Raw genomic sequence first — 16,478 nt, 5'->3', positions numbered from 1 at the left:
AGCTAAGCCCTGTGGCTGGCCCTTTCCCAGCCCCGCTGTCTCCCTGGCGGCAGCTCGCGGCCCTCATCCAGCCCTGCTTGTGCCCTGAGCACCTGCAGCTGGCCTTGCCCCTCCCAGGCCCCAGGGCTGTTTGTGCCTGCGCTCTGGTATCGCTCTGGTAACACCTTCCTCGAAAGTCCCTCAGGAAGGGGAGTCAAACTGACTCCCCTGACCCTACAACCAGTCCATTCCCCTCCTCAGGGGACCCTAGGAACCCTGGCTGATTGAGTTGGTATGGGCCTAAGACCCAGGAGTAAGATTTAGTCCTGTAGGCTGGGACTGAGGAAGCCACCGCTCGTCTTGCCTCCCTGTGCCTTCCAGAACTGGGGAAAAAAATCTGACTTGGTCAAAGAAAATCAGACCTTGGTATAAAAGTGCTAGGAAGATAACTGAAACCAGGAATTTACCCCAAGGAGGGTCCTGGGCTCTAGGCAACCAGGTAGAAGGTACACATTTTTGGCACTGCTCTCCTCTGTTCCTGCTCCCTCCTGCTCCCATGTCTGTGAGCAAGAGCTCGTGGCTGGGGGGCTAACCCTCCCACCCCCGAAAGGGCCCTGAGCACCCCATCTCGGGCTGCTTATTCAGAACACACATGCAACAGCCCAGGACATACACTTCTCGGTGGAAAAAGAGAATTGACTTTATTCAGAAAGTCTACAAAATACAGAAGGCAGATAATGCTCACTGTAAGTCAGAAAATAAATAAGTTCTGGGGGCCAGGCAATTTTTTAAAAACATTTTTTTGTTATTGCCATCTGGCTTTCCCTAAATATAGATAAAATGTGATTTATTTGCAGGTATAAAATATAAAGTCCAGCTCAGGGCCACATGCCCTTCCCAGGGAGCAAGAGCTGGGCTCTGGCTGGGGAGAATAACTTAGATTTGTGCAATAAATAAAAAGTGGGGTGGGGTGGCTGCATACAGTGTTGGGGGGCCAGCTTTCCAGGAGGACCGCAAACAAGGGCAGTAGCCAGCCCCCACCCCACAGAGGATACAAAGGTTGAAGGGGTCCATCCTTCCAAGGACCCCAACTCCAGGCTTTGGGACTGAATCTGTCTCCTTGTCTCCCTATCTGCCATAGTGGTCACCTCCTTTGTCCCCTTTCTCTTGGACTAGCCAGCTCCAGGGCACCCTGGCTACAGGGGGAGCCCGTGTGGAATCAGGCCAGCTCCTTCCCTCTCTTCCACCTTGTCACCTCCTCTCTCCCTCTCTTACAGAGAACTGTTCCCCAGGCCAGGGAGGCCCTCTTGTCACCTTTTTCAGTCCCTGTTCAATGTCCCCTTGAAAATCATAGCTGGAATCTTAGGGCAGCAATAAGAAGTCCCAGTTTTTGGTTCCAGCTCAGCCACTAAGTGATACGTGGCTGTGGCAATGTCCTGTCCACTGAACAGTTGCTCCACCTCGCCATTTCTAATGCCCCTCCTAGCCTTGCAAAGCCGGGCACGCCCCGGAATCAAAGCAGAGGTCTCTTCAGGGCAGCCTCCCAGCTGGACAGCCTAGCGAGTCACTCACAGGGCCATACCTAGTCCCAAATCCTAGCAGGGTTGGACACTGGCACAATTCGTGCCCTCTTCGCGTGAACTTCAAGCCGGCTCCATATCCCACTCCCCGCAGTCTGAGAAGGCCGAACTTCAGTAGGGAGACGCCAGACCCCGACGCCCCCGCCACCTAGCAAAGTTGTCCCTCGCCAGGGCCATGAGGTCCCAGTTTGGGGAACTGCAAGAGGAAGACAGAGCCTGGGAAGGGAATGTGTGTTCACCACTGGGACTGGTGTCCGCAGAAAAACAGGGCCTGGGGACAGAAGCGGCGCCTAGGCACTTTGGGAGAGGAGCTGGTCGGAGGGGCGTGGCTTGGGTGGGCGGGGCGGGAGGCGGGGCGCGCACTAGGAGCAGGCGGCCGGGCCGGGGGCGGGGTCCGGGCCGGGGGCGGGGCCGGGGCCGGGGCCCGGCGCCGACTTGACAATGGTGATGACGCTGGCGGGCGCCACGAGCGCGGCGGGCCCGCGGGCGGCGGCCACCGAGCGCGCGAAGCCCTGCAGCGCCTCGCACTTGCCGCGCAGCGCGTCGAGCTCCAGGCGCATGGCGGCGTTCTCGCGCGCCAGCTTGTCCACCTCGCGCTCCAGCTCCGACTTCTGCTTCTGCAGCTCCTCCTTCTGGCACACGCGCTTCACGCGGCAGCTGGCGGCGTAGCCGCGGTTCTTGAGCGTGCGGCGCCGCTGCTTGAGCCGCGTCACCTCTTCGGCCGAGAGCCCGCGCAGGTTCCGGTTGAGCTCGCGCACTGACAGCCCCATCAGCGCCTCGTCCGACAGGTGCGGCGTGTTCTCGCTCAGCTCGCGCTTGACCTGCGGCAGGGGAACCCGCGGCCCGAGTCGTTCCGGCCCGTGGCGCGACCCGCGCTGGGGACGGGCCTCCCCTCCCCCTTCCCTCTCCTCCCCCTTCCCTCCCCTCCGTCACTGCCTTGGCCGCAGAGGCGGTGGCTGGACTTCATCCAGGCCCTTGAAGGGGAGCAGGAATCCGGAAGGGGAGACCAGGCCAAACCAGTATGGAACCGAAAGGAGGCCACCCCAGCGCTCGGCCGAACTAACCAAGCGTCAAGTCCCAGACTCGGCCCGGAAAGCACCTCTCAATGGGGAAGCAGGCCCAGAGTGGGAAGAGACCTGCCCCGTGCCACCAGAAGTGCTACCATAAACCCCGATGCCTGCGGAGCCACCCACCCTCGGGGAGGCCGGGAAGGGAAGGGGAAGTTAGGACGTGGAGGCGCTGTGTGGGCAGACTCCTTACCTTCAGGGCTTTGCTGGATAAGGGATCCACAGACATGGCTGCAGGTGCCCTCCGAGCTGCAGACCTAGGAGAGGAGGGCAAAGTCACTTTTGGGTCCTCCCTCACACACAGAGTAAAACCCAGACTCGGTCCTGTGAAACTGGCACCTTCCTCGGACCACAAGGCTCCAGCCTTCTTAAATGGATCATTCTAGCTTCAGGGCCTTTGCACTTACTGCTTTACCTTTTCCTCCCCACAGTGACTCTACATCATCTAGGTCTTTGCCCAGTGGTATCTCCTCAGAGAGCTCTTCCCTGACCATCCTGGCTAAAACGCAGCCTTTTGCCACATCATTAACTCCATTTATCAAGCCTCCTAAAAATCACCTCTTGTGAGGTTCTATTTGGTTCCAACCCGGGTCTATGGCTTGTCTCCCTCCCACACCTCTTCCACCAAAATGTGAGCCTACAAGGGTAGAGCCGTGGCCTGCCTTACCACTCCATTGGTATGCCCAAATCAGACATTGACATACAGGAGGCACTCAATAAACAGGCACCTCCCACTGGCCCTTCTTCCACGAGGGGCCAACACATGTGTATTTGTTGTTTTTAAAAACTTTGATTGAAGCATAACTTACAGAGAAACAGTGCACAGCAACCTGGGGCTAGGGTGCAGCTTAGGGGTGGAGCACTTCTCTGGCATGCTCCAGGCCTGGAGTCCACCCCAGGACCACACAATAAACCAAAACCAAGAAACTCGTGCACAGAACATGTCTACAGCGACTCTCCAAAGTACAGTCAGCACCTCAACAAGATGCGATGTCCCAGGCCCCTTCCTAGACCACCCTCGTCCAGGCCTGTATTTTGGGAGAGTTTTCCAAACTGCCTGAGGGCTGCTGGGCATTCACTCAGCTTATCCCTGGGCAGATGGGGACGCCAACCCTGGACTGGTGGGGGACCATGAGGCCTGTACCTTCCCTGCAGACCAGAATGTTCCTCTAACAACTCTGTCAAGCGGCTACTGTTAGCCAGCCACATGGTTGGGCCTTGGGAAATGGAGGTGAATAAAACTCTCGTGGAGGGCCAGGTGTGCTGGCTATCCCAGCAAGGAGACCTCCTCTGGAGGTGAACAGGAGGATCACAGTTCAAGACCAGCCTCAGCAACTTAGTGAGACCCTCCCTGTCTCAATATTTAAACAATTATAGCCCTAGTACAAAACCCAAAACACTTATGGAGGGGACATTTGAGAAGTCAGCGGCCATCACTCTTGGCTGGAGAAGGGGACCATTTCCCAAAGGGGACCATAGCCCTTTGAAGCAGTGATCCTCTCTGTCCCCTGCTGATATGATCTTTTCCCTGCTTTAGTGTGAGCCTCAGTGTCTTCGTGGGACGATGCCCCTGAGGAGGGGAAGGTGGTAAGGAGCAAAGAACAAAAAAGGAAGGTGTTTTGTGATCTGAGGCATGGCATCCTATGCACTGTCGTTAGCAAGAACCAGACGGGCGGAGAGCAGGAGGCAAAAGCTAGGCAGGCTTTGGATCCTTGAGCTGTCTGTGGGGCCGACCTCATGGGTCCGCCCAGCCTCTGACACATTCTGGCAAGGTCCAGGGTCTCCTGGGGACACTGCAGAGAAATGGAAAGTGCATGGACCTGGTACCAGGCATACCTGGGCCTTTTGGAGGGGTCCCCTCGACTACCATGGGATTCTGGCAGGTATGTGACCCTCTCTGTGTTTGCTTTCCCCTTTGGTGACACAGCGTAGTTGGGTGTTAATCAGATCACCTCATGCCAGTCTCAGGATCCTCCCAGGGCTCCCACCTCACTGGGAGTAAAACCAGGTCATCACAATGGCCACGGGTACTGCCCGATGTGCCCGGCACAATCGCCTCTGACCAGCTGGGCCGCTTCCTGGTGGCTCCTCTAGCACACTGCGCTCCTCCGGGGCCCTTGCGCGGCTGCCCCCTCTGCCTGGCGTGAGTATCCACTGGTAGCCACGAAGCTTGCGCAGACCCTTAGGTCTCTTCAGGTCTCACGTTCACCCAACTCAGAGCCCCCAGCATGGCAGACACCCACGCACGCGCTCTCCCTTCTCCCTCCCCTGCCTGTGTTCACAGCGCTTTCGATTTAAGATTATTACTCACAGGCATTTTATGTATTAGTCCAGTGTCTGCCTCCCCCAGAGCGCCCGGCCTCCCCGGGCTTAGAAGAGCGCTTGGCCAGAGCGCATGCTCAGGTGCCATCCCTGAATTCTCAGCGTGACTCAGGCCGAGGTGGGGACAGTTCAGGGCTTTTTGGGAACCCCCAGCGCCTGCAGGCCCACGCAGTCAGGGGTCTGGCAGTTCAGAGGGAAGGAAGGAGTAGACAGAAAAGGGAAGTTGGCTTTTCAAGAGATTCCTCTGGCAGAGGCGGCCACTGTGGCCCTGGGGCTGGGAGGGTCTTGAGAGCCACCAGGCTTCTGGTGGTGTCCTGAGAAGCTGGGGCCTGTTTCAGGAGAGCTTCCCCAACTGCCTGGGGGCTGCTGGGCACTAACTGGGCTTGTCCCTGGGCAGACTGGGTAGCCGCTACTGGACTGGTGCCTTCCTGCAGGCCTCAAAGCCTCAGTTCTCCTCACAACTAAGAAGGCCCTGGCAGCCCTGGGCTTCCTGGGTGGGCAGAGAGGCAAGGTCTGCTTCATAGGGTGGACCCCGAGCTGCAGCCCGCCCTGCCAACACAGGCTGGGCCTGGCTCTGGCCCTCCAACCCTCCGGGGTCAGGCCCTGCCCACCCCTCCTGTCTGGACAAATCCGACGAAAGTGCCGGCCCCCTGCTTCACGTGGACCCTAGCTGGGGATGTTCACTTGCTGCTTACCAGTCCCACTGGCCACACAGCCTCTTTGAAAGGTCACCTGTCCCTGCTGCATTCCCGGGGAGTCCTAGCACGCTTCCCGCTGGTCTCAGCGCCCCCTCCCCACAGCAAGGGAGGATCTTTCCAGCAGGTGAGTCTGACAAGCCACCTCTCAGGTTCCTCTGATCCTGGGACACAGTCCAGGCCCACCCACGCAGCACCCTGCGTCCAGCCCGGGCCATTTCCCACCACAGGGCCCGTTCTGCATTCCAGCCACGAGGAATTTCTTTCGCTTCCTCCCCCCACCCACGTTGTTCCTCTGGGCTGTCCCCTACCTCGTGACGCTCTGCTGTTCCCTCCTGCCCACTTCTCCCATCAGACTCCTGCTCATCCATCTGCCATGGGCCCCGACATCTCCTCCAGGAAGCCCTCCTGAGCCCCAGGCCTCATTAGACACCCTCCTCCCCGCAGCTGCCCCCAAGGCAGAATGGTGGGTTTCCTGTGGTCTCTCCATCGATGAGCTGAGTCAGCCCTAAGGGTTTAAGGCCACCCAGCGCAGGGCCCTGCGGGACAGGAGCAGGCGCAGAGGGGGATGGGCAGTCTCTGATGCAGCTGCCCAGCTGGTCAGTGTGGAACTGAGTCCCCAGCCCCAGCCTAGTGGAAACCTCCGGGGCCTGTCCCCAGCTCTTCCTCTCCACTGCCTCCTTGCTTCCACTGATGGAGATGTTACAGAGGCCAGGAAGACGGGAGGGGAGCAGTCGGACCCCATCTACATACATCAGGGAAACAGAGAAAGGGGTGTGGTCAGAGGCAAGCCTGAGTTTCAGTCCCATCCCCGAGTTCCCCAGGCTGTGTGACCTTGGGTGAGCTGCTCAGCTTCTCTGGGTCTTCACTTTCCCATCTGTAGGAAGAGAACAATACCTGCCTCCTGGGGTTTGTGTGGAAGCAAGTGGTATAACTGTGAACAGGAGGAGCTACCCAGCAGGGTTCAGGCCCACAGCCAGCACTGGGGTCAGGCTCTGATTCAGCACCTCCCCGCTGGCCAGGGTCACACAGGGAACTGCAGGAAAGACTTACAGGTCATTTGGCTCCACCTCCTTATTTTGTCCAAGGGGAGGTAGAGACCCAGAGAGGGGCATCATTTGCCTGAAGTCACACAGCAGGTGAGTGGCTGCCTCCCAAGCAGAGAGAGGAATTCCAAAGCCTATAAGAGCCAGGACTGAATCCTCATCCCTTCACACCACTGCATCCCCGGCCCTCCTGACGACTCTGTGAAGACCGCAGAGAGGGCAATGGAGGAGGTCACTGTGAGGCGGCCTTTCCCTGCGTCCTGTTTACCCCTACACAGAGGAGCTGGACTTGACCGTCTCCAAGGCCCACTCTGCCCTGAAATGCCAAGATTTTGTTAGGCCTGCTATGAGGAAGCTGGTCAAGTGGCACTGAAGTATCCAGGCCCTCGCCGATTGCCTGGGGAACCGGTGTGTGGAATGATGGGCTACATGGAGACCCGATGGGAGAGGAACAGCCCATCCTGGAGCAGGTTAACTGAGCCTGTTAGGTGCTGGGTGCTGAGTACTGGGTGCTGTGCTTAGTACAGAACCTGGGTCGCATAGCCTGGTCACTCACCCAGGTCAGTTTTCCTCTCTGGGAGCTGGTCTCCTCATTTGTAAAGTGGGGAGGATCATAACAGTATCCATGTATAAAACACAAGCAGCCTAGACGAGATCAGTGGGTGCACAGGGCTGGCTCATCCCACATCACCCCTCCCTTCTCCACTCCCAGCACCGACACCGTGGACCAATCACAGCACTTCCCCCAGTGAGGTGAGACACAGTCCCTGACTTTCTCGACACCGCTGTTTTCCACTGAGCTTGGACACAGCTCAGAGTCCTTCCAACACAGCCCTCCAGAGCAGGCCAAGGCTGAGTGGGCCACATGCTGTCTCCTGGATACCCCGAAGCTGGCTGTGGGTCTGAGGACTCTTAGGCCCAAGAAGGCTCTGAGCCGGCTGCTCCCTCCTCCCCTCCATCCCGTCCCTCCTGCCCTGGCCTCAGCCCCTCGACCGCATCCTGGTTGTTCGCTGAGGCACCCACGTTTGCCCAGGAATGTCTGAGCTCAGCAGCGAGGGAGCTGCACAGGCAAAGTCTGGGAACTTTCCGATGGCCCCGGGCTTTCCGCTTCCAGGGCGGCCAGGCCTTCCAGGACGTAGGCCAAGAGACCCGGGTCCTCCACCTCCACCAGGCGAACCTGGGACCCTGCCTCTCCAGCTGCTGCTCTTCTTCCCCAGAAGCCAGCAGAGCGGGCCTCCAGGTCTAGCTTCCCAACACTCCTTGGAGGTCCAGGCGGTGAGCTGTCTCTTGGGTAGACCGCTGCCCAGGCGGAGGCCACACACCCTCCCGCACACCCTGCCTGGCCCCCAGGCCACTGCAGAGACACCCTACAGACAGGCCCACCCACTGGCACAGGCTCCTCCCTGGCTGCTGACCCCTCTCTTGCTTGCTCTGTGAGGACAGAGGGAAAAAATGTGTTTTCCTGGTTCTTGGCAGCCAGTGAGCGAGGGCTGGCGGAGCCTCCTCCCAGCTGGGAGGGAGGGAGGCGGCGGGAAGAGCGGCCTGGGAAAGGACCCCGGCTCCGCAGCCCACTCCCTCGCCCTGCGGCCGCGTGGCTTCAGGTGTGTGGCTCCATCGCTCTGGACCTCAGGTCCCCAACATGACTAGTTTCCCTGAGCTTAGGGTACCTCTGGCAAGAACCAAGAACCACCGTCTCTGAGTTTGGAGTGCCAAATCCTTGCTCAGAAAGGATCTCCAAGACCACCCGAGGGGGGGGATCGGTGGCGCAGGTGGCCCGGGGCAGAGGCACCAGAACACAATGCCATCTCAGCCTTGGCCACTTCCCTTCCGTCTGGACCAGAAGCACAGCCGCCCCCGCCCTGGCCTTGAGTCTTGCCCACCTTCACCTCAGAGGGCTCGTTGCTGACCCCAAACTACAAACCTGACGTGTCTGGCATGTTTAAAAATGCTACGCTGCCAGCCTCTCCCCCAGCCAGAGGGTCCCTGGGGCCTCAACCGGTCTCCTCCACTCTCCCAGGATCACGCTTAATGAGGAAGGAACCAGCGAGCAGCAGACCTCCCCAATCTACCGTCTCCCAAAAGAGACAAAGGGACTGTGTGTGTGTGTGTGGAACTCTAAAGGATGTGCTGGTTTTAAGAGTTCCACAGCCTATGCCCTGGTTTCCTGCCTCCCTGGGGTTCTTGGGCCTTTTCTCCATGTGTCATGGAATCCTTCAAGGACATGAACTCTGTGCTCATTTATCCAATCAGTAAACATCCAAGAAGCACCTACTGTGTGACAGGCTCTGTGCTGGGCTCTGTTCTGAAGCAATCAGCCCCTGCCCTGGAGGGCTTCATAATCATCACTCCACCAGGCTCTGCTCACTAGTCACCTCCCCAGGGAAGCCTGCCCAGATTTCCTGGCTAAGTCCGAGCACTGTCAGATACTTTCAAACCAGAGTGACGTCCCCGCATACCACCCATCTCCGCTGTGGCTTTGCATAGTTTGTGGCTCTTTCTTGCAGTTTCCAGAGCGTGGCTGTAAGCTCCGGGGGCAGTGTCTGGAACTGGTTTGTCCATCTCCCCCAGGGCCCAGCGGCAATGCACGACTAAAAGCATCAGCGAGGGACCCACTGGGTCCTGGGCCCTAGTGGATCCCCAGGGGAGATTCCAGGGAGGAAGAACCTTTCAATACTAACTTTCCGTCTGTGACTGAGCACACCAGACACTTCCCTCACCCCCTGACCCTGAACCCTACCAGGGATGTTTCCTGCTGAGCCCCGAAGATGCTCCTGCCTGCCAGATTCCTACGCTCCTGGCTGCAAGTCCCTACTCAAATCCCACCTGACACCCCCTGGCTCTGCTCTCTCCTACAGTTGCCTGGGAAAATAGACTGCGTGTGGAAACAGGGATCGCCCTGTTCCCCTGTCATCCTGCCACCAGCGAGTTGCCTAGTTCCTGCTTCAGGTAGGAACATGATGGGGGTAGGGGGTTCCCAGCTGTGGAAGCAGAGCTCACCAGGGCTCCAAGATTCAATTTGATCATTAGTTCCTCACCCCAGCAAACTCAGCTGCCCTCCTGTGATTCCCGAGCCCTGGGGGAGGAGGGCAGGAAGCACTTAGGACCAAGGGGGCCTCAGCCTCCACATTCTGCAGGCTGCCAGACTGAACAGGTGCTTTCTGCAGGGATGGTAGGTGGGTGGGGCTAGATCGGCTCCACCCCTCCCACCAACCCTTCGTGCAGGAAGAACACCTATCCCCACTGCCTACTGACCCTACAGGGGCGGTGAGGGACGACCCTCCATGTCTACCAGCTGGCCCAGGTCCTTACCTAACTTCTGGGGTCTGGCAGTTCATGCAAGGGCCCAGTCTAACTAGTCCCACCTGTGAACTGAAACTACCAGGAGGGTGGACCAGCTCCGCCCCATCCTCCACGACCCAGCGGGTACAGCCTCCAGAACCCAAGGAGCCAGGGTAGCCACCAGGCGGAGCCTGGGATCCTTCCATATCTCCACCTTTCCCGTGGGGTTTCTGGCCCTTCCTGTTTCTCCTGAGACTGAGAGGATGGTCAGTCCAGAGTCCCAAGGGTCTGCCCTCCCCAGGGAACCCAAAAACCTGGAATCAGGAATCTGGGCTCCAACCCACTCTCTTGCCTGGTCCAGGAAACCCCACTCTCTTGCCTGGTCCAGGAAACCAGATAAAGGTCGTTCTCACCTCACCCCCAGCTCAGCTGGGTGGGGTTTTTGATACCTCCGCCCCACTCTGTGGCTGCAGGCGCGGGCCTGGGCGGGGGACAAACACTGGAGTCACATGCCTGCGGTCCTGGGAAACCCCGCGGAGGGCAGGGGCTGGGCAGTCCTGGCTGGTGGCTGGTGGCTGGTGGCAAGGGGGCGGCGCGGCGAGAACTCCCAGACCCTGTGACCGCTTCCTTTGCTGGACACCTCACTCCGCGTTCACCCCGGTGGTCACCCGGGTGGTCACCCTGGGGCACACCCTCCAGGGCACACGCCGCTGGCAGCGGGCTCCAGGGAGCGCACGCGCGCACACACACGCGCACACACCGCCGGGCAGGATACCAGGACGCTGGCCAGGGAACACACGCACGCCCGCCGCCCTCGGACGTAAACAAACCGCGCACGCAGCGCCGCGGGCACCCGGCCAGGGGCTGTTCTCTCCGAGTCACGTACGTGCGCACCGCCGCCGCCGCCGCCCGCCTGCGCGGCCCCTTCCTCCCGCTCCGCCGCCTCGGCGCCGGGGAAGGGGCCCGTCCCCACCGCGCCCCGCCCAGCTGGCTCCGGCCGCGTCTCGGTGTCCCCAGACTCCGGTCCCCTTGCCCCGCGCCCGCCGACCCGGCGAAGGATACCCAGGGCCACCGACGGAGCGGCCCCGGCGCCCGCCAGGCACCACCGGGGCGCGGAAGCCCTGCCGCCCGAGGGTCCTGCGCGCCGTCCCGTCCGGGTCCCCGACCCGCGTCTCTCACCGCCTCTCGGCCCGCGAGGCCTGGCGCCCTCCGCAGGCGCGCGTCTCGCCGCTGTCCCGGCGGCTGTCCTGGCCCGCGCTGGGTCCGTCTCCCCTCCGGCCAGAAGCGCGGGCCGCTCGGAGCCGGGCTCCAGGGAGCGCGGCGCGGAGTTTTGTTGTGGAGCGAGCGGCGCAGGGGGCCGGGGCCGCGCGGAGTTGTAAAGCGAGCTTCCCGGAATTACTCACTCACAGGATTCCTTTCATTCATAAAAACCCAGTCATGCGGTGACGTCAGCGCCGAGCCGCCCCCGCCGGCCGCGGCAGAGCGCCCGAGCCCCGCCCCGCCGGCCCCGCCAGCCCCGACCCCGGGGCCACCGCAGGCTCTGCGCCGCCAGGGTCCTTGGGTTCCAAGGGTCCAAGGATGTGTTCACGTGACCCCTCGGGAGAGCCGCGTGGGTGGAGGTGTCATTGGCTCCATTTGACAGTCGACGGTCCGGGCCTCTTCTTTCGACCGACACTCTCTGCCTGGATGATATCATCCAGCACGGTGGTTGCAAAGGCACCCTAGGTGCCTGACTCCCGGATTTGTATTTCCAGAGACACACCCTCTCCGAGTCGAAGCCAAGTGCCCATTCGGTCCACACTTGCACGCGGGTGTCGGATGGGACTGCAAACACAACACGACCAAAATTCAACTCCTGGTCGCCAGCCCTACCTCGCGCTTCCCCCAGGCACAACCCTCTGTCTCCAAAGCCTATATTGGACCAGCCCTACCTCCAACAGTCCTGCATGGAACCATGTCAGGCCATCGCCCTGTCCCCAGTTTCCTTCTTCTGGGGATGGAACTCAGGACCTTGTGCATGTGAGGCAAGCACTGTACTACTGCACAATGTCCCCAGCCCTTTTTAAAATCCCTACAGGCTTTCATGTACTAGTCAAAGTTACAGGGCCCAGTGACACCAGAGTCCCAGCTATTTGGGAGGCTAAGGCAGGAGATTTATAGAGCCCTACCCATCTGGCCTCTAGGCAACTCTTTGACATCACCTCTGCCACTGTGTCTGCCACATGGCCTGTTCCCCCAAAGCACCAAGCTCATCTGCCACAGGTTCTCTGCATGTGCTGTGTCCTCTTCTGTTCACTTGCCTGGCTTTTTTTCCCTCCCTTGGGTCAGCTCAGATGTCACCATTTTGGAGAAGCCTTCTCTGACTCCTTGGTTAAAGGAGTTTTCACCTCTGAAATTTATTCTTGTGTTACCTTAATATCTCTCTAGGGTATTAGTCTATGCATTTGCTTTATTGTCCGTCTTCCCCAACCAGAATGAAGCGTTAGGAAGGCAGGACCTTGACTATCTTGTCACTACAGCATGTGCAGTGCCTGGGACAGAGGGCCACACTAAATGCATGTGGAAGGAATAATGTGTGGGGGCTGAGACTTCGGTCACTTTGGTCGACCTAGTGAGACTGGCTAGAGTCACTCAGTCAGGAAGTACAAGGACTGAAATGTGCATCCAGGTCTGAGTCCTGGTCCAGGCATTTTGGAGGTACACCCTCACCGGCAAGGAGGGCCACAGCCTCGTGAGTGGGGGGCGCTGCTGGGAGACCCCAGGTGAGGAAGTTTGGGAGGCATGGGAGAAGGCTGTCAGCACATTCTCCTTTACTTTGCTGTGACTCTTCTCACTGCCTGAAGTGCTGTCCCTCCAGCAGCCAGCACTCTGTGACACTCGTTCCCATCACTGCTTATTCTATTGCACCGGATGTAGGGCCACAAGGCTCCTTCCCGAGATGCACTGTAACTAGATTCTCAGGGTCCTTGCTAGGCTTTCCTGCCTCCCATCCTTGGTCCGCCTGGCACTGTGACATCTATCCCTTACCTCCCAGGGGTTTCCAATGCAGTTGACCCACTCATTCCCAAGCGACCGGATGTTGAGCCAGCTTTCTCTAGCGCTCAGAATAACACCCAAACCAATTGCACACTGCCCTCTGCTTGCACAGCTAAGAGAGCAATTGGAGTTACCTCTCCGGGCACAAAAGTCCTCAGTTCTAGGAACAACACATGTGTGACTTGTCTATCATCTCTGTCACCCATTTTCCACAAGCTCCTCAAGAACTTGTGGAACTTGTGGTGCATAGTAGGTACTCAACTAATGAATGAATTCGGCAGACCTGTAGAGCACTCCTGGGCACCATGCAGCCCAGAGCCCGTGCTCCTGTCCTCGGCCTGGAGGAACGAGGCGATCAGGACTTCATTATGCAGGGACTGCTTCCCACAGATGTGGCTCCTTTTCTGGTCAAGGTCAAGAGATGCCATGTCATGTTGTATTTAAAAGTTCCTTCCCACTGACCAAATTTGGGACCATTTCAGCATCGAAATAAGTAGTGGTAATAATGACTTATAACCTATTGAATAAGATGAAAATCTGTGAGTCCATGTGGATGTAAATACATAAACAAACCAAGGGGAAGGGGGCCTTCTCAAACAGAAGGTGTGATGGCATTAGCAAATGACCATCAGGACCATGACATCAGGAAAATGACCATTACTACCATGGGAGTAATGGACTGCCGCGGGAGTCATCCGTGCGTACGAAAATTGGATGAGAAGCAAGGTATTTACATAGTTTCAAGATGTTTCCCCACAAGACAATTATCAATTATGGATGGAGAATAATCACTCTGCATTGGGGAAATTTGGCAGATCCAAACCTTTACTAAGAGACTAAAGTTAGTATTACCAGTTAAGTTAATGAAGAGCCAGGAATGGTGGCACAGGCCTGGAATACCAGTGACTCAGGAGGCTAAGGCAGGAAGATGGCAAGTTCAAGGCCAGACTCAGCAATTTAACGAGACCCTGTCTCAAAAAAAAAAAAAAAAATTAAAATTAAAAAGGGCTGGAGGGACTGGGGTTGTGGTTCAGTGGTAGAGCGCTTGCCTAGCATGTGTGAGGCACTGGGTTCGATTCTCAGCACCACATAAAAATAAATGAAGAAAACAAAGGTCTATCAACATCTAAAAATATAAATATAAATATATATGTATATCTCAGTGACAGAGCACCTGAGTTCAATCCCCAGCACCAAACTCATCTCTCTTTCTCACCTGTAATGGGACAAGTGAGTCTGTGGTTCGTCGATTAGGTAATGGCATCATATGGCTGTCAGTGTTCTTGTTTTGTTGATCCGTGGCAGTGTAGGAGAAAAAAATAAGAAAAAAGTTAGGGTAAGTGTAGGAGAATGTCCTTGATTTCAGGAAGTGACACACTGGACTATTTAGGGGCAAAGTGACCTCAGGTCTGCGTTTGAAGTGGTTCAGAAAAAAAAAAAATGGAGATAGTGTCGGGATGGAATGTGTCCCCCAAAATTTATCTGTTGAAGTCCCCCCCCCACCTCAGCATGTGACTCTTAAGGAAGCGAAAGGGTGGTCTAATCCCATCGGCGGGTCTCCTTATCAGAAGACAGAGTCTGGACACAGAGATGCCCAAGCTGCCCACACAGGGAGAGGCCCAGGGAGGACAAGCCAGAAGGTGGTCATCAGCAAACCAGGGAGAGCGAAGGAACCAACCAGGCTTAGTCCTTGAGCCTCCAGAGCCGCAGGGAAATGAGCTGCAGCTAAGCCTGCTGTAGACACCGGGGGGTAGTACAAAGGAAATGCTCTGTTATACTTTCTATTCTTTAAATCTGAAATGATATCATGATGAAAAACTTCTGTAAGCAGGGACTCAAGTTCGTGGGAAGGGTGCAACCTGGACCTGCCCCTCCCCAGCTGACCTCCCTGTCCTCTGTAACCTGGGCTTCCTAATAGCACCTACTTCCGGCTCTGAAACAATGCAATTTGTTCACACTTAAAAGCCTTTGGCAGCGGGTGCTGGGTGTGTAATAAAGGATCAATTATATGGGGTCGACAGAGTGTTTCTAGAGTTCCCTGAGACACTCCTCTGGAGAAACCTGCTTCTCCCAGGGGTGAGTGACTTTAGTGACACCAAGTAAGGGATGACCTCACCTTGCAGAGAGACCTCACCTGCCACCAACAGGGAGGGGCTGGTTGCCAGTTTCTAGAGGAGAACCGCCCTCTGCCTGTCCGACCCCACAGAAGTGTAACTGGTCCTGCTGGTCCCTGTTTACTGGCCAGGGCTGGGGGCGGGTGGTCCAAACCACCCAAATAGTGCCCAGCCAAGTCCCAGCAGGACTCTGGTCCTTAGAGGAGGGCATGGCCCCTGTCTGATACTCAGTGACCCAAGCTCAACCTTCGCAATCCAGATTTGCACGCCTGACTGAGTCCATGGGGAGAGGGGAGGCGCCTCTCTCCAGGTCTCAGTTTCCCCATCTGCAGGCTGGGAATGCAAGACCATTAGTGGTTTCCAAATAACCCGAAGCCCTGCTAGACTTGCTTCAGACAAAGGTCACCTCTGCAGCATGTCCCGTGATGGAAGCAGCCAGAAGTTGGCTCCTGGGAGGAGAGCCAGGGCTGGCTTTAATCTTGCCGGTCAGGGGGCTGGGATGCAGCTTGGCGGCAGAGCCGCTGGCTGGCTCGCAGGAGGCCCTGGGTTTGGGCCTCAGCACTGGGGGCGGGGGAGGGATGTATATTACATAGGTGTGTTTTCCCCATTGTGGATCTTCTCTGGTACCCTGAGATAGACTCCCCAGGGGCTCCTGTCCCAGGGCCCCTCAGGCTCCCTGGGACCCTCAGTACTGCAGACGTCCAACGCGGGGCTGGGTCCCACATTTCCATGGGTTCCTCCGCCAGAGCTGAGCCAAGGGGCCCCTTTCAGCACTGCTGGGCACTTTGCCCAGCTCAGGACACTTCCACCCACTGCAGTTTCTTATTACTGGTAATTAATAATGATTAATCTAATAATAATGATCACAGTGTTGATGAGGCACTTCCTCTGTGCCCGGCTCTGTGCTCTGTGCTTATGACCTGTTTGTAGTTTATAGTTTTTTACTCGCTGTTTTTTCTCACTGCCAAGAAACCAGGAAAAAAAAAAAAAAAATGTCTGACACGTGAGGTGTCAGTGTCGAGAAGTCTCAATCTTCCCTTCTCACAAAGCCTCCCTGGTGAGGGGCGAGGGGACAGGGGCACACTAATGGTCACCAGCTCAGAACTGAGGAGACGGGCAGATCCGTGGGTCAGCAGCTGCCCTGGGACCAGTGCCGGGTCCCCAGGCGTGTTGCTCTGTGCGCCCGACTGCCTTTCTCCGCCCCGCACAGGAGCAGGTAGGGGTTATCGCCCTGCTGTGATGAGGAAACGGAGACCATGATGCCAGGTGAGGAAACCGGCCGATATCCAGCCACGCGTCCCTGCAGAGGAGGACTTGAACTCGGTGGCTCAGCTTCAGGGGCCGGCCAGGGTGTGCTGCT

General features: G+C 57.6%; 1 protein-coding gene across 3 annotated transcripts; it reads right to left on the bottom strand.

Annotated features, from left to right (window-relative positions):
* Positions 1 to 657: 657 nt before the first annotated feature.
* Maff (MAF bZIP transcription factor F) lies at positions 658 to 14,238 on the bottom strand. 3 transcript variants are annotated; one of them, XM_047549636.1, is made up of 4 exons: positions 14,221 to 14,238; positions 13,857 to 13,972; positions 2,820 to 2,883; positions 658 to 2,380 (listed from the first exon to the last, which is right to left on the bottom strand). In XM_047549636.1, exons 3-4 carry the CDS (start codon positions 2,853 to 2,855, stop codon positions 1,922 to 1,924), a joined length of 495 nt encoding a protein of 164 aa, XP_047405592.1. In that variant the 5' UTR covers positions 2,856 to 2,883; positions 13,857 to 13,972; positions 14,221 to 14,238; the 3' UTR covers positions 658 to 1,921. The 3 variants fall into 3 exon arrangements, with proteins under 3 accessions (XP_047405592.1, XP_047405590.1, XP_047405591.1); XM_047549634.1 differs by lacking the exons at positions 13,857 to 13,972; positions 14,221 to 14,238 and adding an exon at positions 11,148 to 11,385; XM_047549635.1 differs by lacking the exons at positions 13,857 to 13,972; positions 14,221 to 14,238 and adding an exon at positions 10,382 to 10,891.
* Between the last annotated feature and the right edge of the window lie 2,240 nt (positions 14,239 to 16,478).

Source organism: Sciurus carolinensis, chromosome 4, assembly GCF_902686445.1.
Source record: "Sciurus carolinensis chromosome 4, mSciCar1.2, whole genome shotgun sequence".
NCBI lineage: Eukaryota > Metazoa > Chordata > Mammalia > Rodentia > Sciuridae > Sciurus > Sciurus carolinensis.
Note: the sequence above shows the minus strand (reverse complement) of the source record. Positions and strands in the feature narration are given on the sequence as shown.